Raw genomic sequence first — 18245 nt, 5'->3', positions numbered from 1 at the left:
GAAAGTGAAAGCTTGAGCAAATCAAATCAAATCCAATCCAATTGATTACTTAGAAGAAGAAAAAAAATGAAAAGAAATCAGACACAAAGACAGAAGCTCTCACAAATGCTGGCTGCTCCTTGACCTTTTTCATTATTAATATTTGTTTGAAGAGATTAAAGCTCACTCCATTTGCCAGAGTCTGCTGGGAGTTGAGATATTGAAGCTTGGAATTTGTTTTGTTGTAGAAAGAAAATAGAGGGCTTTTTTTCCCCTTAATATTGAAATGAGGCTAAATGAGCTCGGCTTGTGCCGGTCAAGGTGCAGCGATAGGAGTGTGTTTGAGCAGCAGAGAACCACGTTTTAACTGCTACCTAGCCAAAAGTGTGATGTTTGCTCGATCACTGTGGAGTCTGGATATGTAGGATATGTGTTTTCGTGAATGAAATATTCTTTTTGAAGGTTACTGGTGTGTTTCTGTGCCTAGAGTCATGTTTTTTTTTGCTGCATGACGAGACAAATCATGTCATCTCATATAGAAAAACAATGCGTGTTGCTGTTGGTGTTCAAGTTAGTGCCAAATCCTTCCCCTGAGCAATGACAACTTGCTTGGTTTGATTTAAAACTTACAGCATGTTGCTAAGCAACCGAACCCTTCTGATGAAGGCTAGAATCCTGGGTTATCTTGTCTGAAGTTTCACACTGCTCATACCTTGGACGAACATGCAATCCTGAGTATCTTCATTTTCTTTGTAAATATTCTCCTAAACCCTGGATTAACCTTATTTTGCATATTAGTGCCATCAACAACCCTGATTGCATTTCAGCTCCATCAACAACCCTGAGAGGACATTATTTAGTTCCATTTACATTATTTACTGTCCAGTGTCATCCAAATGAGGATGAGGTTCTCTTCTGAGCCTGGTTCCTCTCAAGGTTTCTTCCTCATATCATCTCAGGGAGTTTTTCCTCACCACCAGCGTTTCTCATTAGGGATAAAACTTTAATTTAAACTTTATATAGATTTAATATATTTCTTTTCCTTCTCTGTTTCTCATTGTCTTTGAGACAATGTCTATTGTAGAAGGCGCTATACAAATTGGATAAATCCAGCGCTTTAAATAGTGGTTCGTCTCACACTTTCACAGTAGTGATGAAACCAGGACCGGTCTGAACCGGTATCGTTATCGTTTACAGCATTCTGATCTTTTTCAGTTTGTCAAAATGTCTACGTTTCAGTGTCACACAGTGTATTTCCTCCTGGCTACGGCACACACTAACATGATGTTCGTTGTTTTGCCGTCTGATGTTACCTGGTTTTCAAGTGATTTAAGGTTTTTATGCGCTGTACAGTTCCTGATTGGGTCTCTGTTGCTAAGCAACTGGCCATAACATCGTACACATTTGGCACCGTGAGGCTGAGGTAACACTGTAAAAATGTTTTAAATTAAAGTCTTTTTTCGCATGTCCCATCCTTGGAGGGTTGGGGTCAGAGCACAGGGTCAGACATGATGCAGCACCCCTGGACCGGGATGGGAGGCTGGGGTTAAAGAGAGAGAGAGAGAGAGACAGACAGACAGACAGACAGACAGACAGACAGAAAAAAGACACAAAGGGAAAGAGATAGAGAGACAGGCAGACAGGTAGAGAGACAGGCAGAGAGAGACAAACAGTCAGAAGGACAGAGAGAGAGAGAGAGACAGGTAGTCACAGAGAGAGGGAGGGAGAGAGAGAGAGAGAGAAACTGACAGCAGGCATACAGAGAAAGAAAGAGACAGGCAGAGAGAGATAAACAGACAGACAGACAGAGAAAGAGACAGAGAGAGAGGGAGATGAAGAGACAGAGATAGACACGCAGAGAGAGACAGGCAGACAGAGAGAATGAGAGACAGAGAGAGAAAGACAAACAGACAGTCAGACAGAGAATGTGTCAGAAAGAGTGAAAGAAAGAGAGAGACTTGCAGGCAGAGAGGGACAGACAGAGAGAGAGAGAGAGAGAGAGAGAGAGAGAGACTAACAGGCAGACAGATACAGAGAGAGACAAAGAGAGATGAATGGCCAGACAGAGAAAAAGAAAGTGACAGACAGACAGAGAAAGAGAAGGAGACAGGCAGATAGACAGAAAGAGACAGACAGACAAAGGGGGATAGACAGAGACGGGCCGAATGATGGCAGCTTGCGTCACCGTCTCCTCAATCCTACTTCAAGATTAAACACACCCAGGGTTAAACACAGGGATGTGAGATGTAAACCCAGCCTTAACCCGAGCTTAAGCAGGATGTGTCCAAAAGTATTGGAATATTTGCTTCAGCATCTTACCTTTAAATCACATTCAGCAGACATACTGTCATCGTTTTATTTCAACAGTGATACAGTCAGCCCATAAACAAGGCTTTTAAGACACAATGTTCAAATGTAACACAACAAAAATGGAGGATTTGGAGGCAGAAATGTGGAGTTGAAGCTGTCTGCGATTGATGTTTTTCATGGGCACTTGTAAGAAATCCTTCAAGGCATGTTGCAGGGTTTTTTTTGTATTTTATTTCAGAATAAAACATTGGAGCAAACTGCAATTTGGAGATTTTCCATTGAAGGCACCAGTAAGAGCCGGTAGAGTGATATATATATATATATATATATATATATATATATATATATATATATATATATATATATATATATATATATATATATAGTATTTGTACAGGTTTTTTGCTGGCAGCCAATAAAGTAGAGAATTTGGTCCGAATCAATAATATTATGAATTGCAATAACTATATAAAGGTTTTTTCTCGGTGCTGCTGTACCTTCGGGAGAACGACTTTATTCTAAACGAGGTCTCTCTCTCTCTTTTTTTTGTCCCTTTTTTTTGGCACAGCACTGTATATTTAAACTCTACAGTATAAATATAATATAAATGTCATCCCTGGTACAAATGTGGTTATTTGCAGAAAATAAAATATACGTGCTCCCTGCTTCGAGCTCCCGGTAACCTTTTCCGAGTTTCATTTTAATATATATTGAATACACTGACTTTAAAAGTCTTCCAGGAATGGACAAGGAGAAAAGCCGCTCTGTTTTCTTTGTCCCTCAGGGCAGGAGGTGCGACTTCCAGCCATTTGTATTTAAACCCCCTCTCTCTGCCGTCACAGCAATATATTTCCATTTTGAGTAATCGGTTCTGTAGGATTATTTATCAATTTCTTTCAGCGATGCTTTTCACTTGGGCGCAAAGGTAATCAGGGAGCGGAGAGCTGTCGCATCTTTGTGGATTGCACGCAGGCTTTTTGTTTATGGCGTACGCCTCTCTCGACAACACGGAGGAATTTTCATATTCATGCCAGCCGGGCGTCTGAGTTCACCTGCTCCAAACGTAATTGGAGAAATTCTCAGGCTTGGCTCTGTGAAAGGGCAAAAGAAAAAGAGATTAAAATCCTGGATTCGGCTTTTGCATCCAGAGGAATGGAGGGAGGAGGGTACCTTGCTTGAGAGCGTCTTCCTTCTCGTTAAATAGCAATATAAAAACAGCATAGGTCAGCCATTCTGCCGGGCAGGAGCTGTTACAGCGACAGTCAGCCATGTCACGCATGAAGAGCGGAGGGACGAGGCCGCGTCACAGGACCATCGCTTTCTATCAATATGGATATTTAGAGTTGACCTACTTCACCTACGGGAGGCTGGTTTACAGTTTGGCTTTTTACACTGTCTTTTGTATGAGAAACGCTTTCTACGCCGAAACCGTTTCTCATACAAAAGACAGTCAACATTTTTCAAGTATTGTGTTCAGTCTATGGTTTGGGCCACAGATTGTGAGAAATAGCACAAGGTTATGTCTATATACGTATACAGGGGAACAGAACTGTATATGATGCCCCAGAGTTTGCCCAGAAGGAGTCACACTGTGTATGAGGAGTTACTTAAAGGTGATGTTTTACAATAGAGTCCAATATGTACAGCACAATGAAACCAGCGGAAACTTCATTATGGACCAAGCCCAAAATAACAAACACACTGGGATTAGAAAATTCAAAACAAAATCTAGACAATTATCTACCCTAACCTCAAAAAAAAAAAGACAGTCACACCCCTGGTGAATATATACCAAAGAAGCCATAGCAAAATAAAGGAGATATCAATTGGATAGTCTGTAAATAAATTGTTATAACCAAAACACGAAACGGATCAACGAGCATGAACGCAACCATGTGAGCCCCTGGAACTGGCTTCTGTCCCAGTGTTACAATCCCGCCCACTGATGACATCATTTTGACAGAACACACACACACAAGACAGAATACATCATACTTTACGGGTTCTAACGCCAGTCTTCAACCATCCATTTTTGCTGATCCTGTGGTGAGTGTAGCCTCAAATTCCTGTTCTCACTGACTCCTGACCCAGTGTGATCTTCTGCTGTTGTGTTCCATCTGCCTCTAGGTTTCTCTTTGTTCTGTATTCTGAGTAGTGATCGACCCACAGAAGCTTTAAGAAGACATCAGTATATCTAGAAAATGGCACAGACGGTATTTGGCAGATATTTGGTCTATATAAAAAAATTAGCCGTTCCTGAATTCAGCCGATCTGGCATGAATAATCATTTCACAGTCACTGAGATGGAAATATTTCCCTGTTCTGTTATTGGACATGTTTTGTAATTAAAGTCTAATGCAAAAACAGCGAATGTATTAATTATTCGCCCTTAAATCAATGAAGAATGACATCGTTATGTGAGTCGTAGAGATTTTTGCCCCCTAGTGGATAATATAAAGTTTATATAGCTGACTTTTATCAGTTCAGTTACAGGAAACAAGACGATTCTGATATTTATTTGATTTTGTCAGATCAGAACCTTTATTGGACCGGTCCCGTATGTTTGATTTACCTGCTCTGGTCAAATCCACCAGCCTGCATCGTAAATATTTGGTGTTTGTCATATCCATACAAAAACATCTCTTACCCATTTATGGCATTTGGCAGACGCACTTATCCAGGGCAACTTACATTTATCTCACTTATACAACTGAGCAATTAAGGGTTAAGGACCTTGCTCAAGCAGTGGCAGCTTGGTGGACTTGGGATTTAGTCTCACAACCTTCTGACCACTAGTCCAACACCTTAAACGCTAAGCTACCACATCCCCCCGTGTGATGATTATCAGTAATAATCCTATGTTCAGACTCTGTAAACGAGTGCATTTGCATTGCACTCAGATGTGTAGCTGGATAAACCTTCGGCCAGCTTCTGGTTCCTGAAGCTCACGAGCATCATTGAGCTGTATAGAGGGAGGCCGAGTCCCTCAGGTGGTTGGACTCATTGGGTTTGCCTTGTTAAGCAGAGCTCCTCCAGTGTGGATTAGACAGGCTCTAAAAGCCCATCGTTCAGCTGGCAGACTACACCAGGAGTGGGGAGATCTCCATGTGAGTCTTGGCTGTTGCTCCTCTTCACAAATGGCCGTCTGTGACCAATAAGGATGATTAAATGGAAAATATTAAAGAGAGTCAAGGACAAGCACATGGAGGTAAATCAGGCTTTTCTGAAATAAAAGCTTAAATATTGAAGAGAAAAAGGTCACAAGGTATAAGGAATGTGTCTGTGTGTGTTCTGGAGGAGGCAGAGGGCAAGAAGAGGGCCATTACTGTCTCGTGATTGGATTTGTCCTTATTATTGATTTTTTTGTTTTGCTGTTCTTGTATTAGGCGGCACATTTTTCCCCAGGGCAAAGCAAATAAAACTGAAATAATCTAGGGAGTTATATCAACAATTTTCTCTCTCTCTCTGTCTCTCTCCCTCTCTTTCTCTTTCTTAGTATCTCTCTCTTTCTTAGTATCTCTCTCTTTCCTCCGTCTGTCTCTCCTGGGTCCAGTGGATCACATTAAAGTCAGTGTGGGCCTACAGATGGTTGGGTTGTATCAGGAGCAGATGGTCATGCGCAGATATTTATCTAACCACTCGGTGTATTTTCTCACTTTTCTGGTGGCTGAGGTGCATGTGAAGGTTAAAGCAATTGATTTTTTTTCTATTAAAAAAGTTAAATCTTCATGCCGTTGTGTTTTGGAGTCAACAAGTGCACACTTTGCTGGAACATGAAGTTATAAATGAAGAGAATGAATGAATTTTAAACTTAATTGCATTTTGTTGATGTTTTCTTTCCTACTCTCCAGCTCGTCCTGGAGGCCCATAACGTTCCCGAGCTCTCCGCTGGCGTGAACTGCACCTTTGAAGACCTGGCTGAGATGGATGGATATGTGGAAGGCAATCGCATCACTTGCAGCTCCCCTGCTGAGAAGGAGGTCCCACGCATCGTTGTAGACCAAGGTGTGTCTATACATGTTCCAAATTATTGGTGCCAGACTTTCTTCTAGAAATGGTCCATTGGTGCCATGTTCAAGGTATCAGCTGTAAGGCTAGAAAATGCACTTGGCCAGGGTCTGGTTGGGTAAAAAGATGTAGATCCTGGGAGAGAACGCTAGGCTGAAGTTCGTGTTGTTTCTGATGTTAACCAGGATTGGGCTTGCAAGAGTTTGTGTTGAGACAAAGAAACAGCAAGGTATGTAAGGTATCATAGTAGGGTAGAACTCAAAATAACAGCACAGCCTGGAGACAGATGGCAAATAAAGCTAGAAATCTGGACACATAAGCCATTTTCTCTAAGACATCACATGATTTATTTATTTTTTGCCCATTTGACTCAATTTGTACAAATTGTTCCAAACCGTAAAAGCTAGGTGTAGGATTGTGATTAGATACAGAGCTCTTCCTCCAACTTATAGCTTCTTATGGAGTCCAACCCAAGCCCTAATTCTGTTCATTTCTTTGTCATGAATTTGTCATGAGTCCAGGGTTTAATGAGATAGAAGCAGGATATTGAAAGCAGTGTACCATCTAAGAGACACCCACACGTGTACTACTGTCATACAGTTAAAGAGTTATTCCTCATGCCGCTTGGAAAATACCGATAATTACAGCAATTACATCAGTGAAAATGGCCCTGCAAATCAGCACAGTTGTTGAGGTGTCAGCAGGAAAACAGGAGCCCTGGCTGAACTAAGATAAACACATGGCAACCCTTGAAGTCAACCAATTTAACCTCGCTCGTGTCTTTCACTTACTCACATGGCATGGTAATTGGAGCGGCTGGATAGGACGATGTGCCCTGGACTCCTGGGAAACTTCATTTGCATCGCAGGCATTGAAGAGACAGAGAAGGGGAAAGTGAAAGAAATTGAGAGAGACCCCAGAGCAGAGATGGTGGTTTACATGCTCTTTTTGTTTCTCATTATCTTGCCTGCAGCTGTTGACTGGTGCAGCAGGGCATGTTTTGTAATAGAGTGAATAATCATTAGCTACACCGGCATTTCACTGCCATCTTCATTCTTCATTCCCGCAACCCCTTTTCCCTCTCTGAGGATCTTTTTGGCAGTGGGATTTAAAAGACTTTGGAGCTGAAGTGATTAAATCTCTTCGGATGATGACGACGACGATGCTCTCCACATCTATAGCTGTTCAGCCGGAGAAACAGTTTTGACAGCATTTATTCCAGTAGACAAGAGCGAGAAAGGACAAACACAGTCTCTTTCTCACTCTCGCTCATGTACCCTCTGTCTGTTTTGTTCATCGCCTTGCTTGGTTAACTTCGGAATAATTGAAAAGTGCTCACATCTGGGCAGCTGTCATGAAGCGGGCAATTTTTCATCATATGAAAGTGTCGCAATGTGTTGCTAATAAAGACGCTGGAAATCCCCTATCAGGCAGAGAAGACACTTATTTAGACTTTTTTCAGCTCTTCAGGCTGAATGGATCTTGTTGGAATTGCAAGAGGAAGCTAGGAATCCGCTTCAAGAAGAGTACAACGATTCACTACACCAAATTTCTGCTTGATCCAGAGAAACAGCTATTTGAAATTTACTCCACCCCTATAGATAACCACACCCCTTTCTTTGCATACGTCTTCAGAATTTTGCCCTGAACATGTCATTGTATGACTTCCATCCAGAGACTGTATTATAGCTCATTGCTAGTCTTGATTGCAGCCTTTCGTAGGACTAGTCTGCATAAATATGTTTCCCATATTATGCAAAGATTAAATTCCAGTGCTACGTTCTGCAGAATGCACTGTTTGGCATCAACAAATCAAGAGATTTTTACTGCACACCTCATTTTATATGAGCTATTCCAGGAGAGCCTTTTGCACAGGGAGACCTGTAGGGTGACTTTATGACTGTGTGCAATAATACAGACAGCTTTAAGTATCCTTAGAGATGGAGGAAAAGCAGGTACCATAAAATACAAAGCTTACCAACCCTTCTAGGGCTTTGGGATCTCAAAATGGCTGGTTTAGTGAAGCTGAGCCCACTTACACATGGAGGTATAAGGAGAATGAGAAGAGAAGGTCATTTATTAACTAGCTCCCTCATCCTTTCACTATTTCTTTTCTGCTCAGCGTCATGGTAACCATATGTGTCCTGCGTGACTCATTAAGAAGGCACACTCTCCAGGGTGTGTTAGGACGTCCACACACACACCAGAGATACCAGCCATCAAGGTAACATTTAGGAGGACTAATTAGGACAGATTCTTTGTCAGCCACACTTTCCGGTGATTGATAAATGATTCTGTCTTTGTTGAAGAGACAGAGACAGAATGAGAGAAAGAGAGAGAGGGAGAGAGAGAGAGAGAGAGAGAGAGAGAGAGCGATGAGGGTGCTAAAAAAGAAGTGAGAGATAGTGGGAACGAATCACAGGCAGAGATAAAGAGACAAAACAAGAGTGGGTGACAAAGAGAGGTGCACACTCTTCCATCGAGAGGGGAGATGTCGGCGTCCAGCTCATTGAATTAAACATGAGGTTCTTCATTAGAGCTGACAAAAGGACACCAAAAATCCTTTGTGCCTCGCATTCATCAACTTGTACAGGTTCCTCCGTCTTTCTTCCTTCCTAATCTCCCCTTTTTTTAAAGTACTTTAAAAGACTTTCTGATGGACTTGTAGGTTTTATATTCAAAGGATAGCAGGTAACAACGCTGTGTATGCAAGGTAAACTCCAACCCACAGGCTTGCTGCTTTGTTAGGACACATAATTATGCAGTTATAAACTTGGAACATACTGTATACATTCATGCCTGCGTCTATTGTGTTCTTGGAGGTCTTAGAGTTAGGTATCGGAAAATATAGAAGTTCTTTTGTACTATAAATGACTGTAAGGGTAGTGATCTTTGTTTACATGCATTGTGAGATCAATTTAGTTGAGTTCAGAATCCCAAGTTGTAGCGTCCAAGCTGAGTCTAGACTTTAGCTTGGAAGCTTTGGGCCTCAACCTCAAGGTCAAGTCCAAAGCCTTAAGATGCAGAATCCAAGTTGTATGGTCTAAACTGTTCTGTGACCTAATCTGTACGGTTCAAGTCATTCCCAGTGTCCCAAGTTGTAGAGTCTGAATCAAGTCAACTTGTCTACTCTAAGCCCAATCTGAGTCCCTAGTTTCAAGCTGTGAAGCCTGAGTCTCAAGGTGTAGAGTCAGATCTGACAGTGCTGAAGAATCCAAGTCCAAAGTTTTAATCTGTAGAGTCTCTGTCAAATGCAGAGTTCCAAGCTAGGCAAACTCATAGTCCAAACCTGATTCGATTTTAAAGGCCAAAGCTTTACAATCTATAAAGTCTGAGTCAAGCCCAGATTCACAGATGTGAAGGCAAATCCAGATTCCTAGCCTACAGGATCTAGGTTGAGACCAGACTTCAAACCTGTCAAATCAGAGTTGTTCCCAGAGTTCCAGACTATAGTCAGAGTTGTCTACCAGAGTCCCAAGGTATAGATTTATAAATAAAGCTATATATAGAGTCTCTAGGTATAGAGTTTTACCGATAACTAGAGTTATAGACTAGTCCAATGTTCCAATCTATAGAATATGAGTAGACTGCAGAGTTGTAGATTGTGAGTCTCAAGCCATGTCAACTCCAGCATTCGAAGGTACTGACACTGAATCAAGCCCAGATTGTGAAATCAAGCTCCAAGCTTTAAGAGTCCAAGAATGCTAGTCGAGTCCAGAGTTTTGAAAAGTGTGCTTCTAATCTAGGCATCAAAATGCTATTTATTGTACTTTTGTACAAACAACAAAGATCAATGTTGATGGAATAGAGTCATTTCTAAACAGTTGGTAGTGTCTCCTGGACACATTCACGGAAACCAGAAGCAGGTTGATTAGCTTAGAAATTCAAGTTTAACTCAAGTTTCAAGTTTCAGACTAATGCCACCAAGTCTGAAATCAGCAAATATTGTTGACCACACTACTGTGGCCTACTTTGAAAGTTTTGAACTTGTTTGTTTGCTTTCCAGGTGACCATCAGATTGTGCAACTCTACCTTAAGTCGAAAGAAACAGGACTAGCGTTTGCCAACACAAGCTTTGTCTTCTACAATTGCAGTGTCCATAAATCGTAAGTATCTTTTGATTGGGCGGTTTTTTACCAGCATTAAGTCTAATATAATCCTAACCTTCCTTACTCTATGCCTCTTTTTCCTCAGGTGTCTTTCTTGTGTTGGAAGCCCATACCAATGTCACTGGTGCAAGTACCGTCACATCTGCACCCATGACCCACGCAGCTGCTCTTTCCAAGAAGGACGGGTCAAGCAGCCTGAGGTGAGCCATTATTTCTTGTTTCTATATATAATTCTGAGTGCTCGGTGATGTTTCAACTTCAGAAATGCTGTATAGTATCAGTGATAAACCCTTAAATGATTTTCAGTGTGGGAGTAACTTTGAGACCAGCAGTGAGTTCTTTAGTCGGCCTTGATTTTCATTAAGCTCTTATATTTATGTATGAAGGACTGGAATGTTGGAGCAGTGAGTAGTGATGTCACTTCATAGCTCTAGAATTACTGTCTAGGTTCTCACCATTATCTTGTGGATTTCCTTTGAATTCTCTGGTTTCTGAGGACCTCACAAGAATGATTGACTGTCTATGATTGGCTGTTCCATCCAGGGTGTTTTCCTAGGTGGAAGAATCACATGTTTTCACCAAGTTCTTTTGGATTTCCTTCGAGTTCCTTTGAGTCCTCTGGCTAATTTAAACTTCTGTTTCATCCAGGGTGTCTTCCTACTATGTGCTCTCTGTTCCTGGCATAGGTTTAGGACTTAGCATTTATGGTATGTCTAAGCTCTATCCAGTTACTCCCTGCAGCTGATGTATCAATATTATTGGCACCATGCTGAAGTGATGTACACTTGACACCTGCCCAAACCTTGTTATCAAAATTCAGTTGATGTTCAGAGTTTCAAGGCTTAGCCACTTGCTCAAATCGGCTTCTAAAGAGGCATATGAGGCTTTGGGGTGTGAAAAGGAGAATCTGAGTTAAAACTCACTCAAAGCATGTATGCCTGTGACACTACAGCTCGTCCAGATTACACAAACTATTCCCTGTTGTTCTGCCTCCAAGCGTATGAGCATGCATAATGCTATGTAAAGCTTTAGTCCATCCCCTGGGGTTGCATGTTTTAGCCAGATGCACGTTTGGTCTCTAACGCTTAGCATTTATTAACATCTTTCATCTGAGCTTGCTTGGATTTGCATTTCTAATTATTGACCAGCCCATGTAGTCAATATTGGCCAAGCTAATATTTGGATTTTTTTTTTTGTAGTCCTAACAACTGGCTTACAAAAGCAGGGATTGGACATTAGCACATATTAATGACATTTTCCCCACAAGCTTTTGTTTGACTTCTGTTTTAGAGTAGGTGTTTCGACTGGCTAATGAGTTTTACTTTGGATTTCATTAGTCTCCGATACCAGGGAGGTCGGGGAGGGGGTTGCATTCTCATGGCATTCAGTCTCTGCTTTCAATTTAATGAGTTTGGATGTTTACCTCGGAAATTTTGCGTCAAAGACAATGACGAGTCAACTTTGCTCATATAAATGAGATGGCTCTTCTCGCTGACCTTCTGTGGAAGTTCTGCTTTATTCCAATTAAGGGATTTATATTGAAAGATGATCGGGGATAATCCAGTTGGTGCTTTTCGAATGGCTGATGGAGTGATGAGCCCTTTCGTTTCAACACACACAATCAAAGTCAGTTTTTTCTTGATGCTAAGGCACGTACACGCAGATAGGGGGCTAAGCCAAATGCTCCACCATGCTGACTGTGCTCAAACACGCCTACTTTGCATTTAAATATCCTATAAAAAGATTATCATCATCAAAATCAATCTACCCATCCACTTTGTCTTAAGATTTCTTAGAATTTAAAGTGCTTTGGTGGTACGTTATGATGGTGGGAGATAATGAGCAAAATTAGGATTTTTATTAACTGGATGTTTCGGAGGATGTTCTTTTCCACCTATTTCTTCTAATCTGCTCCAACTATTCCTTCTATTCTGTTATCTCTCTGTCTTACTGAGAATGTTGACATGCAGAGAGTTCTGATGCACTGTTTTGTTTAAACCTAAAGTGCTTTAGTGTTGCTTCCCTTTCTCACAGGGTTAATACGGCCATGTTGAGTCATGTCAGTTGGCGGTGGCGTTGGCACTTGTTGTCATCCTCTGCTAGCCTCTGGCAGAACATGCCATGACTAAATAACACATCTGTTTTGGCCAGACACCCAGCCTGCTTTTATTCGGAGAGAAAGAGAGCGACGTGTTGCCCCTGCTATTCCTCTCCTATACCAAATAGATTTCACGCACCGCACATGAGCTGCGACTGGAAGACGGTTTGAAAACGAGTTTAAATCCCAACAATGGGACCCAGGGAATCCAAGAGAGCAAGATTGGCCATGCTTTCTGAGTGGGATGGATGCTGTTACTCAGCCCACTGTCAATTAAAGTGACACTAAGCAATCGTGGCCACATGCATGCAATCATGGCTTCACGTATGCAATCGTGGCCACATCTGTGCAAGGATAGATAGTGGCCCTTTTTTCTCCAGAGTGCATTCAGACACCCTGTGATGTAGCATGAGCATCACATCAAAAATCATTTGGTTTCACATGTCTTAAAGAAAGCAAGTGTTGGCTTTCACCCTTTCCGGGTTGTAGTGGTCGTGTGACAGGACAGCCAGCAGTTGGGAATTGGGAAATGATTAAATTAGGTAGAATATTGTAGAAGAGATGTTTTTGAGGAGCTTGAAGTGAGGGAAAGGGAGAGGAAGAAGGAGAACAGAGAGGGCAAATCGATCTTCCAGACTGCCTCGAGTCTTATTAAGACGTTAATTTGCAGCCTTTATTGTCAGGAGGTCTGTGTGATTGAAGGGATGCGGTGGAAGGTTGAAAGACCTAACCACTACCTTCCTTCTATTTTTATCTTCTTCGCCTTTATTTTCCATGCAGCAATCATTGAAAGGAGAGCTACTGTATGTTTAGAGGAATACAAGAAGAAGGTTGGGTCAAATCTAGAAAAAAAAGATAGAAGTATAGATGAGGGGATAGAAGCGTTGTTGGAGAGTGAAATGTAAAAGCACAGGAGGGAGGGAAGGAATATGGGGAGATGGATGATTTGAAAAGATCAGAAGCTTGCAAAGCAGGACTGGTAGTCACCCACTAGAGTTACAGAGACAAAATGAGTCATTCCTCTACTGTCTGGATCAGACACAGCCATCTCTCACACACATACACACACGATCACGCTCTAATTATGGCTCTGCCCATCTGTGCCAGATCCACTCAGTGTGCCAAGGCTTTTCCCGCCCTCGCTCTCTCTTTGCCTTTCTTTTTCTGCCTCCTTCTCACACCTCTCGCTGTCACTCTTTACCAAATAAAATTGATTTCACCACCGTCCATGCTCCTCCCGCGCCATGGTAAACATGTGCAGTGATTACAGTCTGAATCATTCCACCTTTCCTCCTGTTTACAAGCAAACGAAGACGCACCTCCTCTCTCAATAAAGACCTACAGTGCAAACATACACAATCTCAGCATCTTCTATTTTTCCCCCCTCCAAAATGTCATCGTTAAATCGTCATTTCATATTTCATTTTGGAACCGTTTATCATCTTTCTGCCATTTATGAGCAGCCTTGAGCGTGTGTCAGATTTCCAATATATCATTGTCAGACAGTGAAACCAAAAGTGTCAGGACATGGATCCCCTCGATGTGCATCGCAATATTATCTTTGATTTATATATTCATTGGGATTCCAGGAAGGTTCTCGAATGTCTTTCGCTCCGGGGTGGTGATAATCAATTCTGGCTGGACCGAACTGACTCGCTGCATCTCTTATGGTCTCTAAGGAGTGGCTGTGTTGAAGTGTCTCCACATGGACTGCATTGTGCTCTGGTTGGATTCTGGATGGAGACAGGGTTAATTCCTTTTGGTTTTGTGGTTGACCGTACCTGGTGACTGTTCCTGTGAGATCTTTTGTGACCAAAGCCATTGCCCTTAGGCAAGGCACCCTTCATTTTTTTTCTGAGCTGTTACAACCTGTTCCTGCTGTCTTCTATTAGAGAGCAGCAGCCTTGAAATGGGATTTCCATTGCCCTACTGTGATTAAATGAAAACTAAACTGTGGACAAGTGGTCATGCTTCTGTAGCTCTGTATAAATGCCATCAGGGTAAATGTAAATGTAAAATGTTTGGCCTCTGGTCCCTCAGTACTACTCAGTCCTTGGTCCATCAGTGCTTGGACCCCTGGGTGTGTTTTCTTCATTGTCTAGTAATAGGGCTTGTAAATTAGTCATATAATTTTGATCATAAAGCATTTCATTATCTCGTCTTATTAGGAACAGTTGTGCAGTTCCTGATGAAAGGAAACCTTCTGCTCTTTTGTACAACACAGTGATGAATCCACCAGGGTTCTTTGAATGGTTAATACTCTCAAATTAGAATCTTTAAGGTCTCAGTGAAAAGGGACCATTTAAATAAAAACCCCTTTAGGTTGAAACATTTTTGTAAAACCCATTTTCTCCTAATTTGGTCGTTTACCAATTCCCGCCCACTAGCTCTTTCCTATCACACGATTGGTTAGTGTTGCTCTGATTGACAGGGGGAGGAGGGAGTAACATTATTTTATATTATTGGTATGATTTAACCTTTACTTGGGATGTGGTTTAATCTGACAAAGTGAATCATATTGATGATTGCTGTACCTCATCCGGTAGAACTAACTAACTAGCTTTTTTCCAGATGTTGGGTGTCCGAATCAAGCTCCGCCCAACTGTTCAGAATCCTTACTTGTTGGTCTTGGTACCCTGGCAAGTGGACAGCCACATTTCGTTCAGTAAGATCCTGAGTTTTCTATCGTCCTCCAGTGTCTGACGGAAAAGCATCATTTGTTCATTCCTTATGGTTGTACAGTTACAATGATATTACATCCTTCTTTCTTTATTATGTTCTGTCCATAATTCTCCAGAGTCCTCTGTATCTCTCCTAGCACTGCCTCAAAAGACTTAACAAACCAGGGCTTGGCATTATAGCCTTCCAGGTTGGTGTCAATCTCTAGGACACATAGAACTGCAAATCTGAAGGACTGTAGACAGGAAACGAGAGGAACTTATTCCCAAGGAGGAGAGGGAAAAGTGAAGAGATAGAATAATTGGCATGGCAATGACAGAAATCAACACGTACAGTGGCATTATAGCTGCATAATGTGGCTGTAAGTCCAGAATGAAGTTTAAGTCTGATGAGAGGGTGTTTGTTTAAGCGCAGGAGAAACGCTAGTCAGATGTACTGGAGGACTTTTTCTCTATAACATACTATTAGCTAACATTGATTAGCTGTGTTTTTTTTTCTTGAATCAGTCGAAGGATATCTGTAGGGGGTTGGTAGAACTATGATTGGGAATTTAATGCTCAGAATTGGGGCTGAATCACAGGGCGATGCTGTCTCGCCATCAGGGAAAGCAGCATGTTTATTTCCATCTGCAGTTTTAATTCTGCCCGCTCACGTGGGTGCTGGATTGGATAAGGGGCGAGGGGTGAAGAATGCAGCGTTCGTGTGCGTCTGTGTGAGCGCGAGCATTTTAGAACAACAATTATATGAGTGGGTGAATGTGTTTGTGTGTTTTGCATGTTTTAATGTCAGTTTATGAATTTTAATGTGAGCTATTTGCGTGTGCAGGGAAGAAGAACGTGTCTATGCGTGTGTACGGTATATGAGTGTGTGGGACCCATAATTGCGATAATGTTTAAGTGCTAGAAATCCCTGAGGCTTCTACAACTGATCGAGTGTGCAGATTGTAACTGAACAACACCACTGCATTGTTTAAACTAAAAGAGTAAAAAAAAAGCAAAACTAATAAATGAATGTTTTTCAGGGGGATGGTTAGGGAGGGACTAAGCAGGAGGCTGGAAGGGAGCGTGGCCTTAGTTAAAATGTGATTGGTGCCCCGGGTCCTATTCGCAACTGCTCCAAGCGAGTCTTGAACCCAGGTCTCTAGCATGGGAGTCTCTAGCTAAAGACTGCAGCCCCTAGCGTCAGTCGCTAGTGTGCCTCTTGACATCAGGTGAGTGAGGTTTACATGTCCTCCACTGTCCTCCGTTACACTCACCCCCCTAAACCTCACTCCCATCCGGGTCACGGCACCGATGTAACCCCCCGGGTCCTACTCACAACCTCCAAGCAGGTCTTGACCCCGAGTCTCCAGCATGGGAGGCGGGCACTCTAACAAAGAGGCCAAAGACTGCAACCTCTAGCCTCAGTCGCTAGTTCACCTAAACACTGCTGTTCACATTGGCCAACTGAGAAACAAAGTTTGTTTTAAATGCAAATAAATGTTTACACAATTCTGTTTCTGGGGTTTTTTTTGGACGGCTCACATGATCCGTGATCACATGATCACAAGAGCTGTGTTTTCAAGCCAAGATTCTACGGTTTGCTTTCAAGTTTATTTGATCAAATTCATAAAAAGACTAAAAAAAGGAACCTTGCTGAGCTTTCATGGCAAAACTGGCCAAAATAACCAAATGCACAGCTGGAGACTCTTTAATTAATGTTAACTAAACAGTAAACAGACAACATTCCCCAAATCAACAAAAATTACACACGTTTTTTTTAAATGTGTTTATGTAGAATTTATGTGTGACACAAAAAAAGGCTAGTCGTGCTGGAAGTTATAATGTGTAAGGGTTTAATTATACAACAACTAATTCAGATAGGATTTGTTTTGGGGAGGAGCATGTAGAATCCACCCCTTTTTCAGTGCAAACAGACAAGCTGATGAGATTGCCACCTAGTGGCAGAGGCATATAAATATACCAAATATATGCAAGAGAATAGGATTTCTCTCAGAAAGGCATGTTTATATTTGGACTCTGCCACTAACACACCCCAATAAGCTTCACTTTCCAGCTCTATGTTCTGTATAATTGAAATAACAGTGCTTAAGTCGGACGTTTGGATCTAAATAAAGTTTCACACCTCAGGTTTAGCGCAGACTGAAATCCACACCGATCATAAGCCTCTTATCAGCATGAGCCAAGAGCACTGGGACGACACGATGCCCTATATTCAGAGAATGATGAAGTGGCACCTACGATACACTTCTGAACTGTCTCGCAAGCCCGAGGAGCATCTCACACACCTGGCGTAATTGCAGACTCGCCGACTAGAGCAGCAAATGGAAAGCAAACCCCCGCCTGTCAGAAACGAAGAAAATCATCGTGTTCACACCATCAAGCTAATTCTTCTCAAAGCATCCTTGAGTCAAACAACCGGGAATCCTGACAGCTACAGATAAATACCTGGAAAAGCTTGTGGACATGATGGGCTAGGAAAATAGATGGTTGGCGTAAATAATGGCACCTGTGCCGTATGAGTGGAATCCAGCAGAGATCCTTGGAGAGGATTAGATGCTAGTCTTGCCAAGTTCGAAAGTGAGGTACACCTATGAGGCATGTGGTATTCCCAAGGATAAGCCAGCTGAAGATGGAGCCAAAATTCCCTATTAATTAGAAACCATTAACCCTGATGTAATCCCGCATGGAGAAAACGTTTCACACCGAAAGCAGAACCCATGCTGATTTATTCGAGAATTATCACGAATGCAAATAATTTTCCAACCTAAACATTAGAAAGGAATGTTATAACGACAAGCTTTTAGTTTCAGAGTCCCTGAGAAAACTTTGTGGCACCGAAACAGCTCTGACTAGTCGAGGCATGGACTTCGCAAGACCTCTAAAGGTGTGCTGTGTTATTTGGAACTAAAACTTTAGCAGCAGATCCTTTAAGTCCTGTAAGTTATAAAGTGGAGCCCCACTTGTTTGTCCAGCACATCCAACTGACTCTTGATTGAGAGGTTTGAGATCTGGATCAAATCGGAGTCAACACCTTGACCTCTTTGTCATGTTCCTTAACCC

The 18245-nt window shown here is 42.0% G+C and overlaps 1 protein-coding gene across 1 annotated transcript in view; it reads left to right on the top strand.

The window, feature by feature from the left end:
• plxna4 (plexin A4) overlaps positions 1-18245 on the top strand; it is a 318824-nt gene that overhangs the window by 217138 nt on the left and 83441 nt on the right. The window contains exons 7-9 of the mRNA XM_058416905.1: positions 6141-6294; positions 10304-10403; positions 10492-10606. Of these exons, the coding sequence (XP_058272888.1) occupies positions 6141-6294; positions 10304-10403; positions 10492-10606 (369 nt within the window). The remainder of the gene's footprint in view (positions 1-6140; positions 6295-10303; positions 10404-10491; positions 10607-18245) is intronic.

Source organism: Hemibagrus wyckioides, linkage group LG19, assembly GCF_019097595.1.
Source record: "Hemibagrus wyckioides isolate EC202008001 linkage group LG19, SWU_Hwy_1.0, whole genome shotgun sequence".
Taxonomy (NCBI): Eukaryota; Metazoa; Chordata; class Actinopteri; order Siluriformes; family Bagridae; genus Hemibagrus; species Hemibagrus wyckioides.
Note: the sequence above shows the minus strand (reverse complement) of the source record. Positions and strands in the feature narration are given on the sequence as shown.